Here is a 19,549-nt window from a genome sequence, read left to right as displayed (position 1 = left end):
TTTATTTTAAAAAGAACGACATGGAAGTTAATAAGCGCTACAATACGACCTCGTGAGCTAGCTTTTAGACATATATTAGTTATATGATTTATATTGCATATTATTAGTATTAATATCATAATTTTGTTAAAATATTATCTCAATCTCTCACCTAGACTCCAAGCATATGTGATACATTTAAGGGGTATTTAACCAGGTACCTGTGAATTTTACAAAAATGCATCGGATGCCTTCGCAGTTTAAAAAATACACAAAGTGCCCCTAAAGTCTTGAAAAAGACAGTGACTTGAGTACTTGACCATGCCGTCAAGTTTCCATTAATTATCATATTTTTAAAAAATAATTAAATCAACCTAATTAACCGAAATAACCCTTTATTAATGCTAATTAAATCCTAATTAATTTAGTTAAACCCTAATTAACACTAGTAATTTAAATCCTCACAACACACCACCCCTTTAGGTTACTTGGTGGCATCCACTTTAATAGAAAAAGTCACCATGAAAATCAAAAATATCGCTAATATCATCTTGAAATACGTGGCCAAAAAATCCATATTGATACTCATTTGGACCACCTTCCCGAAGTTCGCATCCATAAAGGGCACTTTGTAGGGTTCTTTTTTTTCGAAAAACACATATTGAAGGTTAAATCGTCCGTTTAAGCCGTCTTAAATCATGTACCAAAAAAGTGATGTATTAGTACTTATTCCGACTAGTTTCTCGAGGACGCTTGGTGGCATTCGTTCTTCCAAAAAAAATATCATTTTGAAGTTCAAAAGTGTGTCTTAAGATCATCTGAAAACTCGTGCCCAAAATTTAATGTATTGGTACTCATTTTGACTGGAATCTTGAAATTCACGCACATAAAGGATGCTTGGTAGCTTCTATATTTTCAAATAAGTTGTTTTGAAGATCAAAATCGCCCGTTTAAGATCATCTCAAATCAAGTACCTAAAAATTGATGTATTGAGCGTCATCTCGACCGACTTATCGAAATTTGCATTTTTAGTGGTGCTCAGCAGTGTCTAGTATCTCAAAAACGTCGTAAAACAAGTAAAAAAAAATCGTGTAAGATCGCCTTGAAATACGTGCCTCTGAAAGTGTGAAAGGCATAACCCACAAACAAGAAAAAATAAATAATTTCTCCAATTGAAAAATTGTTATGGTCAATTTTTTTGGCAAGTTAACTAGGTTTTATTAGGGTTTAATTAGAGTTATTAGCATTAATTGGGTTGAAACGGGGTTACCTGGATTAATTAGGTTGAAACGGGGTTACCTGGATTAAGTAGGTTGATGTGGCCTGAATGGCTGACGAAGTTAACGACCTTATGTCATTAAGGGTATTTTGAATATTTTTCGAAGCCTCGAGGTCGCCCGATGCATACAAGGGCACCCGCTGCATTTTTGTAAAACTCAAGGTTACTTGTTAAAAACTTCATACCTCTTATTATCACTTTCCTCCCTTAAATTACTGAATCATACTTCAACGTTGCAAGTAATAAAAAATGGGTCAACTTCATTTGTTCACAAGAGTTTGTGTACAAGTAACTCCATTTGTTCACAAGAGTTTGTGTACAAAGGTCAACTTCAAAAGGTCATATATTACACATCACATTTAATATCTTTGGAAGATTCAAGTTGGAGATGAAAATTTGGCTCGATAACTTTCCAACGATTGGTCAAAAGCTTGATTCCGATGAGAAACGAGTGAGATATGACCATTTGAAACTGAGCTGACGAGATGACATGGTGTCGCGCGCGCGGCCACACCTATAATTTCTCATGTGGCGAGCCACACACAAGACGCTTATTATATTTTTGGTTGATTTTGTTTTTGTTTTCGTTATTATTGGTTGAGATTTGTTGAAGTTTAATGAAATTTTGATTCGTTGCTTTTGTGAATACACTTGTCTGTGGATGTGGTGTTGTCTTCAAAAACAAATTATTTCTTAATATAACAAAACTAATCCAGTTTTCACCCGAAAATCGGGTAAGTTAATCATATATCGGTTCAGTTTTGGTGAAAATTGAATCAATTAGCGGACACTAATTCGTTTTCCAACTGAAGTCAATTGATCTGGTCCATTTTCGGATCAGTTAATCCTAATTTGTCCGGATCACTTGGGATTTTTTTCCACTAGTGTTAGAGCAAAATGAATGCAAAAGCTAACAAAAGTAGCTACTAAAACCAATGTTTGGTTGTTGCTGAAAAGCTGGCATTGAGACCAAAATATAATTTACCAAACACTTTGATTAGTTGTTTGACCACATAAAAACTAAATAATACTTCCTACTTTCTAAAATAAGTGAAACAGTTGTATCAAATAATTCTCACATATGTGAAAAGTGTCTTACTTATTTCATAATAGAGGAAGTATTAGATATCTTAGAATCACCATTTTTTATGAAAATTAAAGTATTTTCGACCATATTTGAGATATGAGGGTTTTTATTATCCTTCAAGGCTTGGTGAAATTTTGTCAATGTTTTACCAAGTGCAATTTAGGAAATTATATATATGTGTGTGTGTGTGTATATATATGTATATATATATATATATATGGGAAAGATCACATGAGAATGAATCTCAACCACACGATTGAATTAGAGTTACAACACTTGTTTATTAGAGTTATTTCCCCCTAAAAAATTTTGATCCCAATTTTTTTTTTCTTTCATTGATTTTTTTTTTCTAATATTCTTTTTTTTGGAGTTATATCACTTTTTCATTAGAGTTACATCACTTATTCATAAGAGTTATAGCAAGTAAATATTTATTCTCATTTCTCATGTAAGTATGCATTCTCATATGAACTCACTTCTCTCTCTCTCTCTCTCTCTCTCTCTCGCTCTCTCTCTCTGTATATATATATATATATAGGGGCAAGATCACATGAGAATGCTCCTTAGATGAGAAATTAGAATGAATCTTAACCACACGATTGAATTAGAGTTGCAACACTTCTTCATTAGAGTTATAACCCCCTAAAAAATTTTGAGCCCATAAACTTTTTTTCTTTCATTGAATTTTTTTTATAACATTCTTTTTTTTTGAGTTACATCATTTTTTCATTAGAGCTACATCACTTATTCATAAGAGTTATAACAACTTCCTAATTAGATTAGAGTTAACTCCTTTAGTTTAGGGATCAAACTAAAACATCCTTACGGATAATAAGTGAGAAATCGAAAAAGTACGGAGGGAAGGAGTACAAGAGGGAAGGGCACAAGTGATTATGAGCCAATAATTTCGCTGCTTTGTTAGCTTCTCGAAAGACGTCGGAAATTCTGCACTGATTTAATCTGAGTTCCAAACCTACATCAATAATAATGTTGTTAATTTCTAGTGGACTTTCCATGTAGTCTTAATGGAGTTGATCACAACAAGATTATCGTCTTCAATGATAATATTTTTTATATTGAGGGAAAGGGCTCCTCTAATGCCTTCTTTAAGGCCACAGACTTCGGTTTGGAGAATAGAAAAAGAGGACCAAGGGACTTGGCCGCCGTAAGCAAAACAATGACAGCCTCATCAAGAATGACAAAACCAACAGAAGAGTTACTATTATCGAGTTTCGAACCATCTTAGGAGGCAGAGTCCAAAAAAGATTTCGGCCGGAGCGGGCAATTTTAGACGCCTTGAGCTTGCTACAAGTGGTAGAAGGGAGTGAATTACTGGGAAGTTTATTGATGATAATAGATGCCTGAGAAGGGAAAATACTTTCATCATTAAATTAAAGATTAATTTGTTTCTAAAGTACCACATAAACCATTTAGATCAAAGAAAAGGAAGCAACTTCCTAATTAGTAATTTGAAATTAATGCCATGTATAGCATTTGTATGCATTTTGTATTTTTTTTTTTGGCAATTCAAAGATATTAATGACTATCAAAAAGAGGAAATACAAACACCAATCAAGACAACCAAATGGGAAAACTTGTACTTAGTATTTTTGTTGATTCATATTTCATTTTTTTCGGTATGATGATGTGGAATGGGAATAACTCGTATGCAAAATTTTGCGTTAGGGGATTACCTAGTTAGAATTTTGATTTATCCTTTATGGATTTGCATTTTATTCTCTAGTTCGAATTTAATACTCTTATTTTCAACATTAATAAAGGTAGCGTTTCGAGTTAATGAGCTTTAATTATTTTCTATTGCAGAATTTTAGCTATTTAATAGTAGATAATTAGTAAATCTTAGACGCCATAACACGTGGGAGAGCATGTTAAATTACTTTAAGTATTTTTATTGAAAAAATTGGTTTTAAAGTGAGAATTTTTTTTGGGATGTTACAATTATAATACGAATTTCCTTTTAGGGTGATTCTTTTTCACCTGAAAAATTAAGTTTGAGATCTAATAAGTTCACATGATTTAAATAAATTTTAATAAGTTATGGTAAGTTCAAATAAAACATATCATACAATAACTTTAAGAAGTTCATATAAGTTCTAATAAGTTCATATTATTTTGACACCAACAATTTTTGAGATGATTACTTAGTTTTTTTATATATCTTACCGTTTTCATTCAAGAAAAAAAGTTTGATTACTCTTTTCAAATTGTGGATAGTAGTTGATTATTAATTCATATAATTTATGATAAGATCTAATTTTATATCTGTCTCCAATATAGTAACTATATTATTGTTTCTATTTTTGTTGAAAGGATGTTCGATGTCTCATTTCAAGATTAGTGTAATAAGAGACAACTTTTGAAGAACTTATCTATTAGTTTGTCCGTAAAAGATTGTCTTAATTTTTTTAAGAATAAATTGATGAGAACGCAGTAGAGTTGATCAAATTGAGCCCGATATGAAAGCCTAGTCCGAAAAATGCCCGGACTTGGGAAGATTTTTTGGGCCCGACTCAATTTTTTTGGTTTGGGACGGGTTTGACTTTCTAATTCAAATTTCGGGCCCGCCCGAAAGCTCGTTGTTTTTTTCCCGAAAAAGCGGACTTTGGGTACAAAAATTGACCTGGCCCAATTAATGGCCAATTTTATTTGGGCAGCCCGACCCTCCTTAAGATCACTTCTAGAATAGAGCCTAACCTAATACAACTTTTACAAAAAAATATAATAAGATAAGTGGGTCAATTTTTTAGAGATATTTCAATTTGGAACCTAGCCACCCCCTTTCTTTTCTCTCCCCATTGCTGACCGTAACGAACTTGACTCTGCCCCTGAAAAAAAAAAGAGCGGGGAGACCTTTGGCCTACGCTGGGGTGCGGAGGGTCCCTTTGCCCCCATGGAAATTTTTTTGTAAGGATCTAGTAATCCCAAATTACTAATCATGAAAAAAACAAATATGTTACAATTCGTATTCGATTTTCTTTCCAAACAATCACAAGTCAACTAGCCATAAAATAAAAACAGAGGATCACATGAGTTTCAAACTTTCGGTTAATAGGAACCCCTCATTTAATTTCCTTTCGGAAATTGAACAGGCGAGCAAAGATGATCAAATCCCCCGATAACCCCCCTAACTTCCCCCTTGACCCCCTAAGGGGAAATCGAAGGAACAAGTTTGATTTAATTGAGAATCATGTTTAATTTTAAACCTCGCCAACCTCATGGCTGCTTTCTCATTTTAGGCCTAAAGATTGACTCTTCAACTTGTCGTTATAGAAATGAGGAGGATAATTAATATGGTAAAAGATTATTCCATTTCATTTATGTTATGCTCTTCTTTATTACGGCACTCTATTTTGTTGGTCGTTTAGTCCATGGTCCATTGGATGGTCGGTGCAAGGCCAGACTTGCAACCAGGAATAAGCAAAGTCAAGTGGGAAAGTTGGTCCCCATTAGTTGTTTTGAATTGAATGCATTAACAGAAAAGACTGACATAGATGTAATGGATGAAATTGTCCTTCTCGATGGCGGTAAGCCTCAATTTATACTTTTAAGTACTTGTTTTCTAGTTTTTATGAATAATAATTCTTTTTCTTCTCTCTTTTGGAAAGATTTTACCCAGTTATGGGGTTCCTTCTCTCTAGTAGTGGGAGTTGGAGTTCCATTCATTAGTCTCTCCTTGTGGGAATCAGAGTTTAGCTTTTATGGTTCCAAAGATACAGTTCCTTATGCTATTGCAATCAGTAATGGATTCTTGTACGCTATATACACAATCCAATATAAAGATTTCTCCTCAAAACTATGTAAGAATGATAAACCGGATATTATGTTCATTTAAAAATCGTTATAAACCGGATATTATGTTCATTTTAGAAACAATGACTAATCATCGTAATAGCAACCGTATTATCAAATCCTTACATTTTTTATCACAAAATTTTAATTAACCCCATCAATCATTGTGGTGGCATTTGGATTCTATAGAACAATGATAACATTACACTAAATCGAAATGCTACTACAGATCGATTCCCTCATCTAAATATCACGTATAAACCTCTTAATGTTCAATTACTTATATCCGAATTTTATGATCCAACACAAGAAGGTCAAAAAGATTACTTTTGGAATTACCTCCAATCGTTTCATGAAGTTATTAATTTGTCGTGGTTAATTATAGGTGATTTAAAAGAATAACTATCCCCCAATGACAAATTGGGGGACCGTGTGTGCCAGCCTTTCCAACTCTACCGTCTTCCTAATTTCATTAGTCAGATAAGCGCACATGATATCCCTGTTTACAAACTGCATTTTCTTGGAAAAAATTGGTTCACGGTCACTTAATCTATGAACGCCTTGTTAGAGCAATTTGCCATCAATCATTTCTTGACATATTTCCTGAAAGTATCGTCGAATATTCACATTTCACGATCTCCGACCATGCCTCTGTGCTTTATGAATCTAACTCGCTCTCTATCCCTCCCCCTTCCCTTTTTAGATTCCAAAACTTATGGACTCTTGACAAGGATTCACATCGTATCATTGCTAAAAGTTGGAATCCTAGAATCCGGGGTTCCAGATTTTTCCGGATACATCATAAGCTTTACTAAATTAAAACGTCTCTGAAATACTGGCTAAGACCAAATATGGCTACATGAACAATAAACTAATTGCTAATGATGAAAAAATAAAAGATGTTGAGCAGATAATTTGGGCGCGACCTTTTAATCCAATTTTACAAGATCATATTTCTCGTCTCATCCTACAAAGAGAGCGCCTTTTCCTGTTTAGGCAAAAAACATGGGGAGGTACAAGTAGGAAAAAATGGCTTTGTCAAGGGGACAAAATTCCAGGTTTTTCATAACCGTCTTAAAAAAAGAAATGCCTTGGCTACTATCTTTAAACTACACACTCCCTATGATTCTTAGGTCCATGATCCGACCGAAATTCAGGATCTGTTGGTATAATCTTTCCAATCTAGATTTACCACAGAACATCCTAATCCCCGCAGTATTGATTTAAGTTTCCTTTCTCCATTGTTTCTCAGGATCAATCCGCTTCTCTCTTACTCCCCTTCTCGCATGACGATATTAAAAATGCTTTTCTTGATATTAACCCTTACAAAGCCTCAGGATCTGACAGTTACGGATAAAAGTTTTTCCAAGCCTACTGGCTCATAATTGGGAAGGATATCTACCTAGGTAGTAAGAGCTTCTTCCACCATGGAAAGCTTCCACCTTCGCTTACGCATACTATAATCACTCTCATCCCGAAAGTCGACATACTAAAAACCCCAAACCATTTTCGCCCTATTAGTCTAATAACACTATGTATAAAGCCATTTCAGAACTACTTGTTAAATGTTTAAGCCCAGTTCTGATGCACATCATAAGCCCCCTTTAAAAATAATTCACACCAGACATATCAATTAATGAAAATATTTTCGATCATTGTCCAAGAAATTATGAGCACTTTTCAAAAAATCCAATAACAAAATCGGCTGTTGTGCTACTAAATTAGACATGGAGAAAGCCTACTGATATTTCGGCCAATGTTTTGGATATCCAAAAATGAAAATTTCTTATCGGTATCCGATTCGCAATTGTCGAATATTCGATACAAAATATCCGAAAAATAAAAAACGGATTGGATATCGAATATATATCTGATCAGATCGACCGAATCTAATATTTATGAATACCCCAATAAATTAGACTTTAAAAGCTTATGAAAACCCCAAGTAGTCGATGGAATCACATGAATTTATCTTAACCCGCTAAGCTCCTTATTATTAATGCCATTCTTCTGGGCAAAGTTCTACACTACTTCTCAGTTTTCAAGATTCCGGCAACGATTACAAATAAATTAGATAGTCTGATGGCTATGTTCTTTTGGAAAGATAGACATGGGAAAGGTATCCACTAGAAAAACCGTGTTGTTTTGCAACAGCCTCGAAAATTTGGGGGGCTAGGAGTTCGCAATGCAACCATTCTTAACGATGCACTTTTAATGAAAAAGGCATGGCGCAGGGGGTCCCTGACCATCCACGTTTGCTTAGTAACCGTCAATTATCTTGGGGCCATAGGGGTCTCCTACTTGCGGAAAATTTATTGCATAAACACTGCCACTGGAAGGTAGGGGATGGATGAGACATTGGGGTTACTACACATAATTGGATGCAGGGTCGAGTGCCTATGTTTCGTGATTCAACAAGGCTTCGTGAAGTGCGAAACCTTAAAGTCGCACAACTAATTATTCTGAATCAACAAGGCTGGAACTCTAGTATGATTAACTCCTTATTCGAACCAACAACCACTGCACGACATATTAAGAGTATTGAACTCCTTTTTCCATGAATGCGCGTGATTACTGATATTGGCTGCATACCAAAACATGCGAGTATTTAGCTAAGTCGGGGTATGACTTACTACTCCACTAGCAACATGAAATCTATAGCATGACATCTACCATTGATATAGCGCTCTTTTGCTATCTATGTAGATTGAACATCATGCCTAAATGGAAGCTTTTTATATGGAAGCTTTGGCAGAATGGGATAGCAACCACTTCTAACTTAAAAAAAAAAAGGGATGTTACCAACACCGAGGAGTGTCCCATTTGTCTCAATGATCAAGAAGATGTCCATCATCTTTTTCGCCTCCGCCCGTTGGCCATGGAAGCTTGGGACCAAAGTCAACTAAATTTCGATTCCATCAATACGGTTCATTTGGCTTTCAGAGATTGGATAAGCCACTGGATTTTGCATTATACCAAGGAGGATGGGGCACGGGGCTCAAGTCTTGTAAAGTTTATCGACACACTTTGGGCAATATGGTGTTTGCGAAATAACCAAGTTTTCTGCCAGCTCCGGTCAACAACAACTTCTATCACAATGCAATTACAAGAGAGTGCCCAACAACATTCGCTTTTCGTGTAATCTGCCTGCGACCCGACGCGGAATCCACTGGACCCAACCCAACCCCCGGGTTTTGAAGTTGTCCAAATAGGGCAACAAACTAGTGACGTGTCGTCCACCACACTCCTTATTGCATGCACACATAAAAATAAAAATTATGCAGGTGGCACAACTTGGGTAAGAGATACAATAGATCTTCGCTACTGTGCCTAGTGGTGGGCATGGGCCGGGCCGGCCCGTTGTCCGCTACGTGGGCCGTGGGCTTGTCACAGTCTAGAAATTTTATTTTCGGCCTGCACCGGCACGAGCCCGCGTGGGCCGGCCCGCGGGCCGAACGCTCCTTTCCTTTGTTTTTTACCCTAAAACTGTCAAAAATACAAAAATACAACATAAAACATGGGCCGGCCCGCGGGGCATGGACAAAATTTTATAATTTCAAGCTTGGCCCGGTATGGCCCGCCACTCATGGATTCGTATCGGTATGTAGTCCGTTTATTTATTGCTTTATTTTCTATGCTTATTGTAAGTTCTTTCGATTTAATAAAAAAAAAGCTTATAAAAACTTACAAATAACTACGGTAAAAGTGTAGAATGAAATATACTCACACTGTAAACTCACGTGAGCGAAGCTCTGATAATTTCTGTTGCTGTTTATTATTTTTATTATTATTATAAAGATTAAAATATAAAACTGTATTGGAGCAACTTAGTAAACACAAGATAAATCAAAGTCATCATTCCCATAGAAAAAGAAATAAAAGGAGACATGTTCAATTTTCACTTTTCACCAGTAAAATTCTCCAACTAGGGATTTACATTTATTTACTGTTTACTACTAAACTTTATATAAAAAAAATTGAGCGGCAAATCCGGGAAAGATTATTGGTATCAAACAATCTCATAAACTTCGGTGAGTTTAATGACTCCATTTCCTCGCAGATCTAGATGTTAATTACTCTATATTTTGTGTGCATTCAAGAGAGAAAAAAGAGCAGAAATTCATGGCCTAGGTTGCATTAAAAGTGAGCTTAAGCTAATCCCAAGTCAATTAATAATCTATTATTTTACTTGTAATTAATTAGAGAAAATTCAAACAAATAGAGAGATTTTGCCATTTTTGGTGGGTAAAAGCTGGGTTATATTTGCTTCTTACTGGAAATAGTGAGGCATTAAAAAAAAAAGTTCAAAGTTGAAAACTTTCTCATTTTCTCTATTTATAATTCACCTTCTGCAAGATTTTGCATCTGGGTTTTTCTTAATTCCACTTCAGAAGTGTGGATTATCACTACTTTAATTAATGGGCATTAATTTTTTCTTTTTTTTATTAATTTAAAAATAATATTTTTCATTATTTGTGCAGATCGACCTCCTTTCTCTGTCATAGTATATAGGGCTTGTTTGGATAGCGCGTATGATTGGGACAATTTTTTCGCTTTCATATGCACACAGTATAAAGAAAGAAAGAGAGAAGGAGGAAGAGAGAGAAAGAAAAAAAGTGCTGAAAAATATTTTATTTATTTATTTATTTATGGGATAAGCATTTAATGCATTAGCATCTACTGCTTTACAACATTTAGTAATTGCAGAGGTGATGAAATAGAAAGTAGTAGTAATATAAAGTAGTAGCAATTTTTTGTGTGTTTGTTTTTGTTCATGAATCAAGAAGTTTAACGACTTCATTCATTCATCATATATTCATAGTCATATTCATCACCCACAAAAGAAAAACAAAAACAAACAATACCCATCTTCTGATTTTCTGGGTATCCAACTTTAGAGAGAGAAACAAGAGAGAGAAAGTGAGGAGAGAGATTGAAGAAAGACAAATCTGCCAGTTGCATCCCAAATTCTCAATCTTTTTATCTTTTTAATCTTGCAAAATAGTAACTTTCTGGGTTTCTTTTCAGAAATCCTCACTCTCACTGGTTATACTCTCAGGTACTTTTACTTTTTACTCACGTCTTTTTCTGCTTAGACATTAGTCTTATTGGAATAATAATAGTAATAATAATAAGCTGATTTTGATTGATCTTGTTTGATACTTTTTTTTTTCAATATAAAATTTTCTGGGTTTTTGTTATGAATTTGAATTAAAGAATTGTATTTGGTGTACTTAGTGGATTAATCAAAATGGGTTTGTCAATTTTTTATCTGGGTCCTTTTCAGTTAGTTAAGGATGTTTGTTGATCTTAATTTGGTAGGAGTTTTTGTTGTGAGTGTGATGAAGGTTGTGTTGATGAACATAATATATTATTGTGTCGGTGATGCTTGTTGTTTAAGCTTGTTGTTGGAAATGATTAGCGTATCTTAATCAGAATTACTGTTTCATTTGCAATAAGCATCCGAATCTGGAGTCCACTTTGTTATGTCGTAGTAAAAGAAACAGTATTGACTTGGGTGTTTTATGTTTATAATGTACCAAATCTTACTTTTTATATGCTGCAATTGACTAAAGTTGTTTAATTGGATCTGTTTTTCCAATATTGTTGCCATACTTTGGTGCTCCCCTTTGGAATGCATTTTTTTAATGGTTTGCTATTATTTAGTTTGTGCTTTGATTATGTAGTGTTTTTAATGGTGGAAAAAATGTTTTTAGGTTTATATTGATTTCCTAAAAGCTGCCTTTGTGGGATTCAGGGCAGTATAAAATGTCTAGGCCTCTCCAGAGGGGCATATCGGGTGAGCAACGGCGGCTTTCTGTAGGCAGTCATGGTTCTTGGGACTTTCAAGACTCACAAATGAAAGAAAAGTCAGAAAAAGATGATACTCGAGCAAGTCGTTCTTTGTCGGACCAAGGCTATTCATCACTAAAGTTACCTTTTCATTTGAATTCTTTGGATAATGGCCATTCAAAGTTGGGTGTTAATGAAAATGGTTTTACAACAGACTTATTTAGCAGTAAAAGTCCAAGAAATCGACACAAGTTTATCTTGCTTATGTTAAGAATCAGTTTGGTTTTCATAGTGATTCTTGCTCTAACTGGGTCATTTTGGTGGACAATCTCAATTAGCACATCATCAAGAGGTCACATATTCCACAGTTATAGGAGACTGCAAGAACAGCTTGTCTCAGACCTTACAGCCATCAGTGAGCTCTCTCTAGGGCCAGCAAAATTGAGAGAATTAGACTTCTGTTCTAAGGAGTACGAAAACTTTGTGCCTTGCTATAATATTTCTGAAAGCTCTGCTTTAGGTTATGCTGATGGTGATGAATATGATCGTCTTTGTGAGCACAGCTTGAAGCAAAATTGCTTAGTTTTACCTCCAGCGAATTACAGGATTCCTCTGCGATGGCCTACTGGAAGAGATGTAATTTGGGTTGCAAATGTTAAAATTACTGCTCAAGAAGTGCTTTCTTCTGGAAGCTTGACCAAGAGGTGAAGAGAAACCAACTCCATACAATTGTCTTGAACTGAGAGTTCTATTATGGTTGTACTTTGTGTTAATCTTCTGGCTTTATTACAGGATGATGATGTTAGAGGAAGAGCAAATTTCTTTCCGTTCTGACTCACTTACATCAGATAACATTGAGGACTACTCACATCAAATTGCAGAAATGATTGGGCTAAGAAGTTCTTCAAATTTTATACAAGCAGGGGTATGATATCTTCTTTGATGGATCTTACCATAACTTTATAGTCTCCTCACCCCCTGTCCTCATTGATGGTAGTTATCTACTTCTCCAAAATATTTATGTCTGGAGGTTTCAGTATATGGAATTAGTGGTCAATTGAAATTAGTATGCCGTTGTTATTTGGTCCTAGAATTAAGTCTTGTTTCCTCCCTTGATATCCTTTTGAAATATTAGTTCAAGATGTGTACGATGAAGAATATATTCCCAAATGCCACTCTGGAAGTGGCGTGTATGATCAATTGATCATAAAGGACTTGATGTGGGCAACATTATGCTTATGGTGTCATCCTTGCAATGCACCTTTTTACTCCTACATTAACATTACCTAGCCTCTAAGGGGACTCTCATTAGGGCATTTGAGGGGGTTGACCTTAATAATGTGATTAGAGAGACGTTATTGCTGTAACTATTCTTTACCAAGTACACAATAACAAATTGCTCCTTGATAATAAATATAATTCCCACACGAAACCATAATTTAGTACATCATAATCCACCGCTGAATTGATGTGTGCTGAGTAATAGTCTATTCTGAATCTTTGTTTACTGAGAATCTAAGGATCCCATGTGGACGGTGAGGTAGATTTGATGTGCTTTTGATCTAGCATTTTGAATTTTTAATGCTATTGTGTTAAATTTCTTTACTATATGTTGTTAACAATACATTGACAAGCTTGAAGCTAGCTGTTTGTTAGTGTGTTGCATTATAACTCTATTTTCTTCAGCATTATAGAACATTTTCTTGTGTTGCACCCCAAAAAATGTGATCCTTGAGTTAGGCATTATATGCACCCTAATCATGAACCATGAAGCATCTTTTTCTGGTGCAGGTGAGAAATATCCTAGATATAGGATGTGGATATGGTACCTTTGGAGCGCATCTCTTCTCAAAAGAGTTACTGACCATGTGTATTGCGCCCTATGAGGCTTCAGGTAGTCAAGTACAACTCACACTTGAAAGAGGTCTTCCGGCAATGACTGCTTCCTTCGCTACAAAACAGTTGCCATTTCCATCTCTTTCATATGACATGGTGCACTGTGCGCGATGTGGCATTGACTGGGATCTGAAAGGTACCAGGTCTTGGATTTCACAAGACTAAACATTTATACTGCTTTCAATTGATTTTTTGTCATGCCCCTTTCTATAGAATGTCTTGGCAGAATTTCCGTTATTATAAAAGAAGGGAAGTCGGGGTGGAATCTACATCAGCATTATGATGTATTGAAAATATAGTGATTGCCAAGGGAATGACAATCATTTTCTGCCCCTTTTGGTTTACAAATGACAACTACTTGCTACGATTATCAATGTTTTGCACCTGAATTCTCCTTTGAAGAATTGTTTCTCCTATCTTTGTGTGAGGGGCTGGGACTTATTTAGTTTGTTATTTGACCTAAATAATCTTGTCGGGAACATTTATGCAAGAACCTGCACTGTAAAGGGGATCAGAAAATAGGCCCTGTCTAGATTGTGATCCTGCACTTCTTGGTCTCTGAATTTCTGACGGACTTGGTTTTAGGCTCTGCTTTGTAAAGCCAAATTTTTGATAGGTCAAATTTATATAGCCTTCTTTTTGCTATAATGTGCTTTCATTGAAGGAGTTTAAGTCAATTTTCTTGCTTTGCTAGTGGTTTCAACTTGCAAGGAAACCAAGACGCAAATTATGGGAAAATATATGTATCTTGATACCTAAATGTCAAAACTTGTTAATAAGTGAGATATTCCATTCATGCAGATGGGTTATTCTTAATTGAGGTTGATAGAGTCTTGAGACCCGGCGGCTATTTTGTCTGGACTTCACCTCTTACCAATGCCCGTAATAAAGTGAATCAGAAGAGATGGAATCATGTTCATGATTTTGCAGAGAACCTTTGCTGGGAATTGCTGACCCAACAGGATGAAACTGTTGTTTGGAAGAAGACTACCAAAAGGAGTTGCTATTTTTCTAGGTCAGTCATTAACATGCTGATAAGGAAACTGTTATTTTGCAGTTTTCAGGGTCTTTGGTATTTGACATGTTTACTTATGAAATGCTTAATTTTCAGGAAACCTGGTTCAGGTCCAAATGTGTGCGGCAAGGGTCTAGATATTGAATCTCCATATTATCGCACGCTCCAAACGTGCATAGGAGGGACTCATAGTGACCGCTGGCTCCCCATAGAAGAAAAGTTAACATGGCCATCCCGGGCTAAATTGAATGAAAAGGAGCTTCAGCCTCATGGTAAATCATCTTGTCATTGTTTAGTGTGATAAAGAGTTAAAATTCATGTGATGGATATCTTCACCTATCATTCTTATTATTAGTTGACGCACTCATTTGACTCCTCAGGACTTCATCCAGAAGACTTGGCTGAGGATGGTTTGAATTCGAATTCTGCAATCCGTGATTATTGGACTCTTCTCTCACCTTTAATATTCTCAGATCATCCAAAGCGACCTGGTGATGAGGATCCTTCTCCTCCCTACAACATGCTTAGAAATGTGCTAGATATGAATGCTCGGTTTGGCGGTTTTAATGCTGCTTTACTGGACACTGGAAAATCTGTGTGGGTCATGAATGTTGTACCAACAAGTGGTCCCAACTACCTGCCCTTGATTCTGGACAGGGGATTAGTTGGTGTATTGCATGACTGGTAAGTATCAAAGGTCACTCTCTTTCTTCTTCCCTTGTTAGCACTTGTATTGACTTCTGCTTTTGGAAATCCGATGTATCATCTACTGCTATGTACCATCACTGGTGGTGCATGATATTGCTGGAAAAGTTTCATTTAAATTAGACTTAAGAATATTAATCTTCCTCTCTCTAGGAGATAACGTGAATTTCAGACTTCATTATCTTGTAGAACTATGTATTTGTACCTAAACAATGGATAAAAAAGAACTTGGATATCCGGTTTTTCATCTGGGAGTGGAATGCATCTTTCACCCCAAAACTGAATTAGGCAATAAAATAACTACAGGAGTGATGGAAAAGGGAAAAAACGAATAATGGTTCTTGATAATCTGTGTCTGTTAGATCTGGTTCATTTTCCTTTTATGTGGTATGTTTTATCGACTTATGAGTGGCCATCAAATCTGTTTCTGGGACTGTGTTGGGATTTTGGAGCTAAAATCTAAATAATGGCCACACTGTCATGGAGATTGTTAAATATATCCAGTGGGTAAATCTATACACATGAAATAGACATGTTAAAAATAAGAATCCTATAGTAACCTTTATTTTGTAATATTTGTGTTACCATTGTAATGTTTGCCATAACAGATGGACAATGCACCAGCTAGGAAGACTTTAACTCAGTAAGACATGATAATTGAACTTTTAGTTAGAGAACATGCTATGATTGTTGTTGAGAAACATAAAGCATGTTACTTGTCAAAAAAGTTGCAGATGGACTTGTCCCATGCTGTGGATACATCACATTTTCAAGTTCTCTTTTCGCAAGTTCAATACGAAGTATATGATAGTTAATATTTTAAAGTTGTTTGACCATTTACTGAATTACTCGTAAATCCGACTTGTGTAGGTGTGATGCATTTCCAACATACCCTCGAACTTATGACTTGGTGCATGCTGATGGTCTCCTCACTCTAGAGAAAGATTCCCAGCGCAGATGTAATACTTTCGATATCTTTGTTGAGATTGATCGAATTCTTCGGCCGGAGGTACCTGAATTTTTCTAATTCATCAATTTCCATTTCACAATTTTTAGCAAGCAGCTAACTTGAAGTATTGGCTTAGGGATGGGTAATCTTCCGAGACAAAGCTAATCTTATTGAGTCTATAAGACCCTACCTAGCACGACTGAAATGGGAAGCTCGAGTTATTGAAATCGAGAGCAACAACGACGAGAAACTCCTGGTTTGCCAAAAGCCTTTCTTCAAGAGGCACGCAAAGTGATCAGCAACCTACAAACCTCGAGGACAGTTTTCTGTGATTAAAAATTTATTTATTATTATACCACGACGCAAGTCAATAGAAAGAGAATCGAAGTCAACAGTTTTTTGGAACAGAAAGAGAAGGTATACGATCAACATCAATATGTTTTTGTTTTTAGTTGACAAACTCCTATGGAGTCGTAAGGCGACCATAGGAACCTCTGTAATTACGCGACTGAGGCACAGGGAGAACAAAATTGCATTATGTACTCTTTGGTCTCCATTTTAAGTTATACGATGATTAGCAGAATAAGCAAAAGATTATCTGCTGCAGTATATATGATGCTGGGGCGGAAATTTTCAATAGATTTTTTCTTTTTTTTCTGCTACCACTTCCCTTATCAATTCTATATTCATTGTAGAAAGCTTATTTAAAAAAGGTATCATTAGTAATACAAGTCTTGTAACACAAAACTTGGGGTACTTATTTATTGGTACATTTTGAAAGTTATTATGGTTATGAATTATGATGTTTAGCATCAGAAAGAAAATGTTTTCGAGTCATGTTTTCTGTAAGATGACATAAATGTCAGTTTGTCCACTGTGCAGCGAGAATTAGGACCATTTTGCATCACAACATGCTTAATGACAGAAGTGATTAGGGCTCGTGAAGCATGAATATGTAAGAATTTCAACAGAGGTTCTTTCATAATGAGTTCACAGAATTCAAGAGAGATTCTTCAACATGAGGTTGTCTTTTGGGATATTTTTTTCATTCAATAACCACTTTTTGGATCTGGATTATGTCACGAGTTTTTAGGAGAACAGTTTCTATGATCTTGTAGGTAAAGTCTAGATTGAGGTCATAAAACTTGATCATTGGATCATTGATGTTTATATTTTAGGAATTAGGATGCTGGTTTAATGCTTATAATAACCATGTTTTTTTAATGTATGACAAGGAGGGAAACTTAGGCCATGTTCTCTTTGACATCTTCGACATAAAACAAGTGAATTGAATCGATTTGATTGTAATCGAATTGAATTGAAATGAAATTAAATCAAATGAACTGAATTGTGTTGGTGATTAGGGAAGAGTGGTGGACTAATTCCTGAAATAGTTTCTTTTTATTCATTTCTTGAAAATGACTTACATCACCTCTTGGGTATTTATAGACCCAATATTACATCATCTAGATTTTTCTACTAAGTTCCACTAATTAGATATTTAACTTAGATTTTTCTAGACTTTGATATTTCTAACATACACTAAAATATTCTAAACTTAGATTTTTTTTTTACATAGATATTTTACAAGATTTTTCTCGACAATTTAAGACATGCATATAAGATTTTTCCTTACATTACATGACCTATCTAGAATTTTCTAGATTAACTTTCATCACTCCCTCTTAATCTTGAAAATTCTTGTACTTCAAATTATTCTTCCAAGAAAAATCTTGTTGACGTACTTGTCACCAACCACCGGAGGATATGTACTTTTAAGTTCCCGTGTTGGCACTCATGTTACCAACCTTGATCTTGTCAATGACTTTTTCGATTTTTCTGATCTTCTCATTGGTACTCATGTTACCAATTATTTTACTGATGCTCATGTCACCAGCCATCATCTAAAATATTTTTTTCTCCAAATTTTCTTTTGTTGGTGCTCATGTCACCAACCCAACCCGCTAATGTTCATGTCATTAACAAACTTCAAAATAAAATTTCTTCTTGATTTTCTTCGCCAAAATTGGCAATCTCATTATTTTTCTTGGTACTGCAATTCTTTCCTGCATGACCAAACCTTTTGCACCCCCAGCATTGTAGCTTTCCTTTGTGCCAACAATCTGCAGTATCATGGTTAGTCTTTTTGCAAATATTGCAGGATAGTTTTTGATTCATACCTTTCAATGATTTCTCTTCGTCTTCATCCCCAGAATTTTTCTTGGGCATTTTGTTAAATTTTGCTGCAAGAGCAGTCTCAATTATTTCTTCATCAATATGCCTATTTTTCCTTTGTTCATGGGACTCCAAAGATCCCATAAATTGCTCTGCTGTTATTTTTGATATATCTTTTGTTTAATCAATAATAGCAACAATGTTATCATATTTTTCCGTTAAACTTAATAAAATCTTCTTCACAATTTTCTCATCTGAAATTCTTCTCCATATGATTTCAACTTATTCACTATTTTTATTACCTTTGAAAAATAATCTTTCATTAATTCTCCTTCTTTCATTTTTAGTTTTTCAAAATATCTTCTTAGAGACTGGAGTTTGATACTTCTCCACCTTGCTATCTCCCTGCAATTCTTGTTGCAGGATCTCCCAAGCCTCCTTTGTCGTGTTGGCTCTTAAAATTCTTGGAAATATTATATTCGTGACCGCATTTTGTATTAGATATAATGCCTTAGCGTCCTTCATTCTTTCACCCTCGAGCTGCTTTTTTTGAGCTTCAGTTAGAGTACTCTCTTCTTTGTACTCCATATACCCTTTATCAGCATAACTCCACAATCCATGAGATTTAAGTAATATCTTCATTTTAATTTTCCAAAAATCATATTTTTCTCCCCCGAAAATTGGAATTGGAAAGGTTGGGTTGTTGAGTGCCATTATAATTTATGTTGTATATATATGGGTTAAATGTGTTTTGTGGCTAAAGTTGTGAGGCCTTGAGAATTTTGGCTCTAATACCAAATGTTGGTGATTAGGGAAGAGTGGTGGACTAATTCCTGAAATAGTTTCTTTTTATTCATTTCT

At 35.2% G+C, this 19,549-nt stretch overlaps 1 protein-coding gene across 4 annotated transcripts; it reads left to right on the top strand.

Moving 5' to 3' along the window:
- The first annotated feature begins 10,164 nt into the window (after positions 1-10,164).
- LOC104892177 (probable pectin methyltransferase QUA2) lies at positions 10,165-17,313 on the top strand. Of its 4 annotated transcripts, XM_010678036.4 has the most exons (10): positions 10,165-11,214; positions 11,914-12,418; positions 12,512-12,652; positions 12,741-12,873; positions 13,740-13,980; positions 14,646-14,859; positions 14,956-15,131; positions 15,240-15,543; positions 16,435-16,573; positions 16,650-17,313. In XM_010678036.4, the coding sequence occupies exons 2-10, from the start codon at positions 11,925-11,927 to the stop codon at positions 16,806-16,808; spliced, it is 2,001 nt and encodes a 666-aa protein (XP_010676338.1). In that variant the 5' UTR covers positions 10,165-11,214; positions 11,914-11,924; the 3' UTR covers positions 16,809-17,313. The 4 variants fall into 4 exon arrangements, with proteins under 4 accessions (XP_010676338.1, XP_048498134.1, XP_010676329.1 ...); XM_048642177.2 differs by having other exon boundaries at positions 11,895-12,652; XM_010678027.4 differs by having other exon boundaries at positions 11,873-12,652.
- The last annotated feature ends 2,236 nt before the right edge of the window (positions 17,314-19,549 follow it).

Source organism: Beta vulgaris, chromosome 1 (assembly GCF_026745355.1).
Source record: "Beta vulgaris subsp. vulgaris cultivar EL10 chromosome 1, EL10.2, whole genome shotgun sequence".
In the NCBI taxonomy this organism is placed as follows: Eukaryota; Viridiplantae; Streptophyta; class Magnoliopsida; order Caryophyllales; family Amaranthaceae; genus Beta; species Beta vulgaris.
This window is presented reverse-complemented; position numbering and strand designations above follow the sequence as displayed.